General features: G+C 34.6%; 1 protein-coding gene across 8 annotated transcripts in view; it reads left to right on the plus strand.

Annotated features, from left to right (window-relative positions):
• The window catches only part of LOC120523590 (phosphorylase b kinase regulatory subunit alpha, liver isoform-like), a 147,298-nt gene that overhangs the window by 120,922 nt on the left and 13,613 nt on the right, over positions 1 to 12,763 (plus strand). For 5 of the 8 annotated variants that reach the window (XR_005632667.1, XR_005632666.1, XM_039745011.1 and 2 more), the window contains exons 25-29: positions 3,459 to 3,588; positions 4,812 to 4,913; positions 4,998 to 5,116; positions 10,160 to 10,183; positions 11,289 to 11,342. Coding sequence is in view for 6 of the 8 variants with exons in the window: in XM_039745011.1 (XP_039600945.1) it covers positions 3,459 to 3,588; positions 4,812 to 4,913; positions 4,998 to 5,116; positions 10,160 to 10,183; positions 11,289 to 11,342 (429 nt within the window). In the remaining 2 variants the exon portion in view is untranslated. The remainder of the gene's footprint in view (positions 1 to 3,458; positions 3,589 to 4,811; positions 4,914 to 4,997; positions 5,117 to 10,159; positions 10,184 to 11,288; positions 11,343 to 12,763) is intronic. The other 3 variants (XM_039745016.1, XM_039745017.1, XM_039745015.1) reach the window with 2 other exon arrangements.

Consider the following 12,763-nt stretch of genomic DNA (forward strand, 5'->3'; position numbering starts at 1 on the left):
TTACTTCCAAATTTAGGTATGTATCTGTCCTGCATTACATGTAAAACATTTTTAAACCTGTTCCACTGCTCCTCGACTGTCTCCACATTTAAAAGCTTATCCCAGTCTATCCTACTTAGACTTTGTCGCATCTGCTCAAAATTAGCCCTACTAAAGTTCAACTTAACAATTTTAGTCTTTGCATCTGTACTCTTACAAAATACTGAGAATTGTATTACATTATGGTCACTTGACCCTAGTGGTTCAATCACCTCTACACCCTCAATTCTATCCTGATTATTACAGAATACTAAATCCAGACAGGCGTCACCCCTTGTTGGTGCTTTAACATGCTGTGTTAAAAAACAGTCGCTGATTACTTCTAAAAACTCCTGCTCTTGTGCTCCTCCATCTGTAAGGTTATCCCAGTTAATATTTGGATAATTAAAGTCCCCCATGACTATAATATCCCCCTGTAAACTTGCCTTTTTGATATTACTAAAAAGATGTGTGTTGAAATTACTGTCTGAATTGGGTGGTCTATAACACACTCCTAAAATGAGACCTTTTTCCCTAATATTTTCCAGGCGAAGCCACATGTCCTCACTAAGATGGGGCTCATCATCCAACTGAAGATGACTTACATTTAATTCCTGTTTGGCATAAACAGCAACCCCACCTCCTTTTCTGTTCTGTCTATCCTTCCTAAAAAATGTGTATCCCTCTATGTTACACTCATCCCCATCTTTGTTATTTAGCCAGGTTTCCGTTATTGCTATAATATCATAATTGTGCTCTGCTACATACAACTCCAACTCACTTACCTTATTTTTGATACTTCTAGCATTAAGGCAAGCTATTTTTAATGTGTTAATCCTTCTATCTTTACGTGTTTGCTTAAAATTTACATTACTATGCATAATAGAATGATTCATCTCTTTTTAACTATATTACTGACCCTTGCTTACAATAACAGAATTGTGTGTAGATGTTTGCACTTTTCTAATTCTTTATACATGTATACCAAACTTTTTGGATTTTAACATACTAGTTCATAAAGCCAAACAAACGGCAAAGAACAAATTAAGGATGCAGAAATGTGCTCACAAATTCATTTGTGCAGACTAGAATTATTGAATGGTGCTCTAGCTAGAGCTGATTTACAACAACAACATAGACACCTGCTCCACAGTCCCACATTATATGGTTTAAAAATAGATGAGTAAGTGGATGAAATTACTGGTGAATGACATAACAATACAGTAGGCGGAATTGCTGTCTCACAGAGCTTCACCCATGGTTTAGTTTCTGGTTAGTATGCCTTGAGTCTGGAATTCAAATTTTTCCCCTGTCTTCACGTGTCATTCTGCTTCTGCTTCTTTGATTTGTGGGATGTCCCAAGGGTCTGTTCTGTGACCTATCTTGTTTTCACTGCGTAGCAGGTCAGTGACAGCAGTTGGCCACTGAAGCTGCTCCTCTGTCTGGATATGATACTATTCAGTGAATGCATTGGATTCTCCTTGATTGACAGAAGCCTGCTCAGCGCCCTTCACTCTGCCACGGATGTCAAACTGTCCAGCTCTGTGCCTACAATAGAGCCTGCCTTCCTCACCAGTTTGTCCAGGCGTGAGGTGTCCGTCTTCTTTGTGGTGCCTCCCCAGCACACCACTGCGTAGAAGAGGATGCTCACCACAACCGTCTGATAGAACATCTGTAGCATCATATTGCAAATGTTGAAAGACTCCAGCCTTCTAAGGAAGTATAGTCGGCTCTGTCCGCTCTTTCCGCTCTTTCCCAGAGCATCAGTATTGGCAGTCCAGTCCAATTTATCATCCAGCTTCACTCCCAGATGTTTATAGGTCTGCACCCTTGCTTCCTCTAGCTCAAATTATCAATTTTTTAATGGCATCTCTTACCATTATGCTGAAGACATTCAGCTTTATTGTTCTTTTAAACCAAAATAACTAGCTGTCTTCTTTGGTTGACTGTTTGAAGGAAGTCAATAATTGGCAACTTGCCAACTACTTAAATACCCAGAAAACTTGAGGTTTTAATCTTTGCCCTTTCTAATCTGCACCCAGCAGTTTCTCCAAAATATTCCACCATCTCCACTTCTTCTCATGCATCCCTATGTAATTTAGATGTCATATTTGACCAGTCTTTGAGTTTTGTTTCACATTTTAGATGTCTCAGTCATTGCTGTTTATTCGCTTAAGAAGTTTAGCCAAGTTGAGATTCGTTGTTGCCAGGGCTGAGAGATCCATGGTTTTATATCATCATGTCTGGATTATTGTAATTCCTTCTTTACCAGTCTAAGTAAAGCTCATTTGTCTTGTCTTCAAGCTGTCCAAATGGAGCTGCCAGGCTTTTAACACATTCACACAAATTTCCTCAATTTTACATGCTCTACCCAGTAGAATTTAGGATCCAGTTTAAGATTGTAGTTCTTACTTACAGAGCTCTGCATGGTCAAGCTCTCCAATATATTACAACCCTCCTTCAACATTACATCTCAGGCCATGCTCTATGATCTGCTCATTTAGATCTCCTTTCAGGTCCTCGTACCAGAATAAAGACATGTAGGGATCATGCATTTCAAGTAATTTATCCAAGGTTATGGAGCAGTTTTCCACTGTAGTTGACCTTAACTGTTTAAGAGTCAGCTTAAGACTCATTTGTTCAGACAGCCATTTGGGTAGCCTTGTTTTGTATTTTGTTTAGTTGATACTTCATCTTATTCTACTGTATGTTTTTATGATTTTGATATACTTTATGTTTTTGATATTTAATTTTATTCTAGGTTTTATTCTTTAGCACCTTGAAAAGTTTGTCTGCGATAGGCGATCCAAAAAATACATTTTTAATTACTTTACTTACTTACATTCTTATAAACAACTGGTTTTCACCCAAAGACCCTAACTTGGCCAACTGTGTTTGTGATTGTGGCCTGCAATAGTGTGGTGTCCTATGCAGACTTTCTGGCTGACTGCTGCCAGGGTATTTTCTGAGTTCTGAGTTGGTTCAAAATATAAGTGGAGAGAATTACTGATATTGTATAGTACATTCTGGGATTATTGTAATTATACTACCAGATATAGTCTTGTGATACTAGTTCTTTGTGGGTCATAATTATTGTTCACTCTTTGTTATGATTTATGACTGTAACCCTGCTTTTACTGCTTCTACCAGCCTTGTCAGAACTCTTTTATATCAGTGCTCAGCATGCTCTTTGGCACCAAGTCCTGAACTGGTGTATTTATTTATTCTTCCCATTTGCTGATTTAACATCTGAACCTTTTAAATTTACCTCCATTAAATGTTGTCAACTAAAACATAAAAACATAACACCCATAGAAACTAAGACCTTAGTTTATTAATCTCACTGTAGTCAGTTTTTTGGGAAGGTTTGGTTGCTAGCAGAGCTGTAAAAAAAACTTAATTTCCCAGACCTCATTTGTTTATTAATGTTTTTGCTGCAGGAGATTCTGGTGTATTTGGCAATGTATGTAAGATCTCAACCAAGCTTATTTGGAGATATGTTAAGGATGAGGATTGGACTCATCATCCAGGTGATGGCAACAGAACTGGCTCGAAGTCTGCACTGTTCAGGTACATCCCCATTATTGTCTATTAGGAATCCAGAGTAAAATTTCTATTGAGCTTAAGGAGGCTTTGAGGCAAGATTTTTTAAATGAACACCTAACCAGCAGAGAGACTTTAGGATCACCATGGAGCTACAGTGCTTAAAAGACAAGAAAAACATTTCTTTGTACTTTCTCCAGTGAAGGAAAAAAGTGATTATATTATATTTATAAAAATATTTATGAATGTATACATTTATAATAATATCTATTTCAGTATATTAAATTAAGTATCTGGAACTAAACCAATTTAGAAATATTCTGTTTTTTTCAAGTGAGTATCCTGGGTTAAAAAGGAAGATGAGAGGGTACTTTATCAGAATAAGAATTTATTTTGTTTTATGTTATAGAGTCATGCACCAACTTACAGCTCAATTTTGGACTGGTCATTTTTTCATATATAGGTGACAAAGTGTACAGGTCATTAAAATTGAGGTTCTACAGGTCTGTTGTGGGTCACTGGTATGCATACTTCAACTGTCAATACATAGGAGCAAAAACCAAGGCAGTGGGGGATGAATGCATAAGAATTAGCCACGTGGAGCACCAACAATTAAAACAAACCATTAAAAGCCCCCCAAGAGTAGGAAAACATACAATGCCCTGTGAAATAATTATAATAATAATGGCAGAATTAGTACTATTTACAAGACATTTCCATGTTAACCATCTGCATAGATCAGAAACAAAACAGGTATGACAGCTGCATAAAGCACAACTTTAAAAAAATTCGGACTGGCATTGGAAATAATTGCCATGATAATTAATAAGATTGTAAATATGTCAGCACAATGATTTTTTTTTTGTTTACTTATTGCTAGTTTGTGGGTATTTGTTGGCTATAGTATCAGTACATGAAGGAAGGAAAGGCTACCACCTCTGCAGGTCCCCACGGCTTCTCTCACTGCTTCTATGCAGAGTGCATCATTCTATGACGGGTAGCACTGACACAATTACATGATAAACAGAAGGCATACAGCCTTTGTGGCCTGTAACGCTGGTTTTGGCAATTACTAGAACATTTTTACCCTCTTGTTTTCCTATGGCCCTTGGCCATAAGTACAAATGGCCTCAGCTTGGTTGACCATAAATCAGAACTTGACTGTATTTTGTTAAGCGACATAATAGCATTTAATTGACATTGCTGTATGGAGAATTAATTATCATTTACTGTTGTAATTTTTTGTCCAGGAGAAGAAGCCTCAGAAAGTCTAATGAACCTAAGTCCCTCAGACATGAAGGACCTCCTCCATCACATTCTGAGTGGAAAAGAGTTTGGTGTTGAGAAGAGTGGTGAGCATGATCCACACAGATTTTATGGTTTTCTAGTCTGCTTAGCAGTCCTTATTAAACTTTTTCCCTGTTTGTTTTTTAAAGTTCGACCTTTTGAGTCTACTGCTACCAGTTTTGCTATTTCCATTCATGAGGTAGGCCATACTGGAGCCACCAAAACTGAAAGAACAGGCATCAGCAAACTGAAAAGTGAAATGAAGCAGGTAAGGAATGCTTGTAATAGTAAGATTGTCTCTACAAAATGATGGCACATGTTTCTTATTCATATTATTTTCAAACATTCAAAATGTTAGGATAAGCAATTGAAATAAGACCACCATTACATATATTTTTAATTATTACACTGATTATAAGGATTAAAAAAGAGCTAACTGTGATGATGAATGCAATATCAATTAAGAAACATTGTGTAAATGAGACAGAGGAAAGTACATCATTGTGGATAATTTAGTAAAGCCTGATAGGTATGATTTCAGAAATGTATGAGCAAATCAAGAGCGTAATATGGAATATGTAATCCAACTACATGCTTTAGATATCATATGACATAATACTGGGACAGACTGATCAGCTCTTCTGCTTTAGAGCATATCTTCCCTGAATGCTTAAGGGTTGTCTCATTTACTTGAACTCTTCCTGTATCCCAAAAACATTGAGAGTAACTGACTGGACTCAATATGGTAACAGGATGAAATATTAGTGAACACTGATATTACACAGCTCCAGAGCTCTGGGCTAACTGCTTCTCTGGTCACTCTTTGAGTGGATTTTGGTCATTTGCCATTTGTCTGCTTGAGTTGTTCTCCAGGTACTCTGTTTTATCTCCCCATACCTAAAAATGACACATTAAGTTACCTGATACCTATAAATTGTTTTAAGTGAGATGATGTTTATGTTTGAGTGTGCCCTGCTGTGAACTTACATGTGGTTCATCAAACATCCTGATACTCAAAGAAAACCTTAATAGTGTATTCAAGATGTGTTATACAGGTATTCAATAATGAAATTAAATGAGACCAGAAAGTGGAAGCACGTTATAGGTAATGCTTAATTGTGACGAGTTGCGTTATTCTGTTCTCTGATACATTTGTTTAGCCATGCCTAAACTCCACATAGCCCAAAAGAAAAAAACTTTGCTCTGAGTTATAGACATGGAAATACTGCAGCATGTTGGTCATCTTGCCAGAGACCTACTGTAACAACAAATTTTAAATACTCCACATCCACAGCATTTGCTTCTTATAACTGATCTTTATAACTCACACACTAAAACAGATAATTGAAAATAAAAAAAAATGTCTTCATTTTTTTTGTACTAGAACTGCTAATGATATGAACCTCAAAGCTCAATGACACTTCTCCACACCACAGCTACAGATAGTAGGCATTAACCACCCTCTACACCCTGTCCTGGGTGTATTCATACCTCCAAACCAGCGGTTCATATTCTTTAAAAAGACACACGCAAGATAAATGCAAGCAAGCAGCTAAAAATATACACACTTAAACACTACAAACTGGTTTATTTGTTTATTTTTTGGGATGGCACCACATGACAACTTACTATGCTTACTACACCTGATGAGGGCCAGAATATTATTGATTTTTGTGAGAAAATCACAAGCTGCTCAAACCTGTGCCATGAGCCAAATCTTCCTGTCCCTGCTCTAACCCATACTTGATAATTTCAACTCCATTGTTTTTAACTGTCTTTCTTATTATATACCCAGTGATAGTATTCAATGCAAGGTCTGGCGTACATTAGGTATCTGTATCACGTGGTTGTATTCAAGATGTCAGAAATAATTTTTTTGAAATGCTTATTTCCCAATGACAACTGCATTAATGACAGATTTAAAGCAGTTTCTCAGCAAGTTAAGGTAAGTTTCTCAGTAAGGTGTGGCAGCCTCTTATTGACTATATAACATAATACTTTAAGAACAACACTGTAAATATAATACAGATACATATGTTCTTGAACAATAAAAAAGCACATTCACCAGAGGGTCAAGCTTTTCATTTCATCTGAAAGTAGCAGACTAACAACTTTTTACTTAAAAACCTCTGTTGGGGATTTCTTAGAATAATTGTAGTAACTTAAAGGGGAAATCAATGTGGACATGATGATCAGTCATTCCGAATGCTGATTTATGCTTAATGTATCTTGTGTCAATCATTCTTAAAATATCAGAACACTTTATAGCTGTTTTCATTGCTGTGGAATTTCATCAAACTTAGACAAAGGTTCTAAATAGAAATGTACCATAACTAATTAATGTAATATTTTTTGTAATATATAATTCTTATTTCAGAATCATTTGTTCTCTAAGTGACAATATCGCATAAAGGTATAAAAATAAATCAATATACTGTATATTAAAATAAGCACAGTATAGAAAAGTAGTACTGAGAATTGAAAGTGTAATACTAAGTATAACATGTCTGATAGTCTATATGGAGATGAAATCTTTTTCTGAACATGCTGGTCTAGAAATCAATCTTATTCTTAAATCTTACATTTTAAGATTTGTTTCTTAATTGTTTAAAATATTAGTCCTAAGGAAAAGTGAAATATAATAGTACAGGATGGCATGGTGATCTAGTGCTCCCCCACACATCTAGGAAACAGATTTCAATTTCAAAATCATTACCTGTGTGTTGGACAAACATATTCCCCCTTTGTCTGTATGGGTATTCTGTTTTACCTTTCATATCCCAAAGATTTGCTTTAGCTTTACTGCCATATATGAATTATCTTTTTTCCACCCTGTTTGAATTAAGTAGGCTGAAAAATGGATTGTAGAATAATATACAGTATTATCTGTTTTTCCCTTTTTGAAATCCTCGTTCATTTAAATGATTACACCAAGTTAATAGATACAGTGCATTTGTAGTAAAATGTATGACAATGCATTATATTCACAATCTTATACTTCATTTCCAACTTTTGTGAAAAAAATTATAAATCAAGCAAAACTTTCACTTTGAGGCAGGCATCAATTTCAGAATGAGGTTTTGCAATAAAAATCACTATCTACACTGGCCTTCACTGGTGAATTTGATATACTTTTATTCAGACTAGGGGGCTTCACCACCTGCTCGCTTCGCTCGCCAACCCTCTTGTTTGGTTTTCCACATACACACTTTCTTTAAATTGTTGCTCTTTCATTAGTTTCACTTTTATTTCAGAACTTCTGTAAAAACAATATTTGGAATCTTTTGAGTCCCAGTATGCTGAATCTTTTAAATGAGGTCAGTGAGACTTGTGTTTAATGACTTTGTACCATAATTCAGGATAGGTTTCTCTGTTTGGAATTTCAACACAGACAAAATGATCTACATCATCAGCAGGTAATAATTTTTTTTTGCAAAATAACCAATAAATGCATGTGAGTTAAACACAATTTTTGAAATTCTCTGACTTAAACTTCAAAGCCTCACAATATTTACATACTTCTGACATATCACCTATGTCCATATATTCCATCTCTATTTGCCTTTTTGTTATTTCTCCAAGTAATAATTTCTCTTTCTTTGCGCTAATGCGATGTTTCCTTTCTTTGTTCTGACACTGTCATTTTTTTCTGCTTTTATATTCTGTATCTTGCTCTGCATGCGTTTGTGCCTATATTTTTTGAGTCTTTTGAATTCCAGTTTCATTATCTCTAACCTGCTCTGCATGTGTTTGGCCCCTTGTTTTTTAACCTGTTTATAATGTTTTACTTTGTTTTCTATTCTATTTTATTTCTGACCTCACTTTGTCCTGCTTTTTTTTCAATGACATCTGGTCCAAGTAATAATTTCCGTTTGTTTGCGCTACTGTGGTCTTTACTTTGTTTTTTTATACTTTCTAATTTTCCTACTTTCATATTCTTTAACTTTCTCCACATGTGTATCGTGCCATTATTTTTTGAGCCTTTCGAATTCCACTGCTTTCATAATCTGTAACCTGCTCTGCATGTGCGTAGCGCCAACGTTTCTGAACGTCTTTATGAAGTTCTTCTTTGTCTTTTATTCTCTTTCTTTTAATTCTGAGCCCAATTGGACATGCTTTTTTTCAGTTCCACTTGTTCCGGGCTGATAATTACTTTCCTTATTTTCTGAATTTGCACCTAGATTATTCTTTTTCTTTTTTGCTCTTTTTTCTCTCCAACGCTTTTGAGTCTCTTTTCTCCTCTCTGCTTTCTTCTTTGCATAGTTGTCGACATTTCATTTATAATGTATTGTCCTTATATGCTTTATATGTGCTGAGAGCCCTGGATCTGTGTGTGCTGAAAGCCTTTACACGACTGAGTGTTTTGCTCTCCGTGGTCTTATTTGATATTGGTTGTAAGTAGGGCATGCGTTGCAAGAATCTCATTTTCTACATCATCGCGAGTCAGTCCTGGGTCAGTCTCTTGGCACAAAGTCTCAAGTTTTAAGTCCCCTGCGAGACCAGTGGCCAATCTCTTTTGTCTTGCGGGTCTTTTAAGTGTCTTCCGTGATCATCACGTCTCGTCTCCCGTCTTTCTCTCCCAGAATTTTTTTTATAATAGAGAGAAATGAAAACAACACCATCATATTTCTCAAAAACAGTCATTTTCTGTGCTAATAAGTCCAAACCTATGAGTATTTTTGCTGTTGTGGACAGCTTTGTGGCAGGAAAGACAGGTCTTTCCTGTGTATATCTCTTTTTATTGCATCTGCGTAATGGCCATCCTGTTTTGTGGAGCAACTGATAACCAGCTTGTCAACAGATGACTGTAGGTACAAAGGCATATGGCACATAAACCTCATCCTAGCAAGTCTTTGAACAACTTATTCAATAATCAATACTTAGTGTTATGTTGCCTGTATACCTATGTAATCTTTCTTAAAGTGCCATGATCATATACTAACAGAGTTATATACTTTCTTTTTAAAGATAGTATAGGTTATCAAAAATGTATAGATGTAGATTAATTTATGGAATACTAAAGTTGTTTTAAATCATAAATTGGGATAAATTAAAATGTTTGTGTTAAGTAGGTGATGAGAAAAAAAACATGTAATTGATCTGATTTAAGTTGATGTAATTTCTGTGATGAAAAAGGTCAATATTTTTAGCACTTTTGTGATATAGTGTGATATTATAAATAGTTTGAATTCTATCCATAATTTGATTAGCTCATGTATAATAATATAAGGACAACTCTATTGTGTCCTGTATATTTACATTTTCAGAAGAAGATATTACTGTTACTTTATTTTACAAATTTCTATTTCAGCTGGATGATCAGACGTCACAAAGTGTGGGTTAAGTTTGTTGATTAACTGAGCATGGTTTTTCTTTTTTCCTCTCACATGCTATCGTCATGAACATTAGTTTTCCAGAATGAAAAATGGATTTGTGCTTTCACTATTCTTTCAGTAAACCATTCTGCGTGACTCATTAAATTTAAAGTGTATGATCTACTGTACATCAAGAAGGCCTAGAAATGAGGTTTTAATGAATGCTTTTTCTCATGTGGAAATATTGTAGCTCACTTGCTGGTCCTTAATGCCTTCCTTTGAAACTACATCAAGATTCTCATTCATTAATATCCCTTAACACAAAAATAATTGCCTAATCTAAACTGGAGTTCTCCCCCTATCCTGTATTTATCTGTTGCTAAGTACTTCATGCAGCTGTTGTAGCATGCCATGTGTGGAAACACATAAGTTAGATTAAAATCAGTTGTGATCTATAAAGGCACTGGCACTCTGCATAAGGTTGGTTCCTGCTATGTGCCACTCATAACCTGAAAAAATTCCATCTCTTGGTAACCCTAGACTTCATAAACAGTTTAGAAAATGGTGGATATTTAATGGAAAGTCTTTATTTCAAAAATACATATTGTTAAAATAAACAAATAATAACCCTGCTAAAGGGCTTCACTACCTGATTATTGCTCTGTCATGCCTACGTATAAACCAAAAGAAATAATGTCACAATTCATTTAACCAGGTTATAAGATTAGAACTTTTAAAAAAAAAAAAAAAACAGCAATTAAACATTTTTGTGGTTTACAATTAAATGCCTAGTGTCACATGTTGGTGGCCAATGAGAAGATTATTCATCAAACATATGCTGTATGCTGCATCCAACACTCATTATGTGCTATTTGAGGAGATTGTTTTTTGATTTTGTCTGAACACTTACAGTAATATTTTGTTTTTACAAATAGGCATCACTGATTTTTTTTCTGCTCTGACTTTTGCTTCTACTTCTGTGCTAGATTTGCATTTTGCATGTTAGAACTTGCTATGAATGGATTTTGCTGCATGTTGTATGCTTTCTTTTTTGTTTGTAAGTTTATATATATTACTTTATGTTTGATTGTCTTTGAATTTCTTTGCTTGTCCTTTTCTTTTTAGTTTTATTTCACTGGTCATTCCACTGGCAGCAGTGTCATCTCTCCCCGCTCAACGGTAAATATACACTATAAAAAGCAGAGAAGAGCAGAGACTGATGTTATCTTGCATTTCTGTCTGTCTTCTTTCTAATCTGGTTGGGTCTAAAGAATTCAAATTAACTAGATTAAACTTTCTAAAGCAATGAAATCTATCTCATTCAATCACCAAATTGCCTTTCTCATCTATATATAATAATATATAATTTTTATTCTTTTATTTTTATCGTAGTTAAATCATTTTTCAATGTATATTTGCCATATATTTTATACTTTTCTCGTGATTTATAAAACTAACAAAGGTAAAATTTCTGACATTGATTTTCAATGCAGTAGTCCAGTAGCGCATATTTGTTTTAATACCACAGAAAGCAAGCATTCCAAAACAACTAATGAACTAACAACTTTGTGCTGATTCCAAACTGGTGGTAATTTGGTAAAACAGGATCAGAAGATGTTAGTAAATGAATAAAGGAACTTGAGGATTCATCTTCTTCACTGTTAACATAGAGCTATTTTTATATTAAAACCTCAGTATTAAGTGCAAGGTACAGATCATATTGATAGTTATCCTCAGTATTTCAGTACCATGAGGCAATTTTAGATGATTCAGTTCAAGATAAGAAAGCACATTAACACAAACTCAATGTTCTTACACTATAGCAAATATACTTTAGCATACTTAAACTCAAAGTAAGGAGTAAATTGTGAAATTATACTGCACTTTCTATTCTAAAAATACAAAATTAGCCAGAAGGATCAAACACTAAGATTAAGAAATGAAAAAAGACTAGGCAAATATGGATTTAATAAAAGGTAATATTTAAGACACAAAAACAAAATTACAAATTAAATTATAAACAACAAAGAAATGTATGTTGCATGATTGAGGCAATAATGTAAATACAGAATGGTAAAGTATACTGGAAGTGATGCTCAAGAGAAAGTATAATGAAGTCTCTAAAAATATTGCAAAGAATATTCACTACAAGAATGATGATGTGAATCAAATAATGATATGATGAGTTTAATTAGTCTCGTTAATTTAATAATTGCTAAATAATGCAAATATGTATACTTAAACTGAGATAAAAAGTTTCTGCACTTTTTTAAACTGTATTTATTAAGAATTTCAGAAACAAATTATATCACTTTTCTACACAGTCACCTTTGTTTGCAACGCAGTTTTCCCAGCATCGTTCCAACTTTTTAATGCCCAATTACTACTTCTCCCACCTTCACCATTTCCAACAAAAATATGAAAGTGCAGAACCTTTTGAACGTCCCTCGTACATTCATTGAGAAAATACTATACTGTTTTTGAGTAGGGCCTCCTTATGCTCACAAACAGACTAATGTTTTCATAGAATGGATTTCACAAACTGTTGGAAAAATGTATTTGAGATTATGGTCCATGTTAATATGTCAGCTGCACATTTA

Source organism: Polypterus senegalus, chromosome 2 (assembly GCF_016835505.1).
Source record: "Polypterus senegalus isolate Bchr_013 chromosome 2, ASM1683550v1, whole genome shotgun sequence".
Taxonomy (NCBI): domain Eukaryota; kingdom Metazoa; phylum Chordata; class Cladistia; order Polypteriformes; family Polypteridae; genus Polypterus; species Polypterus senegalus.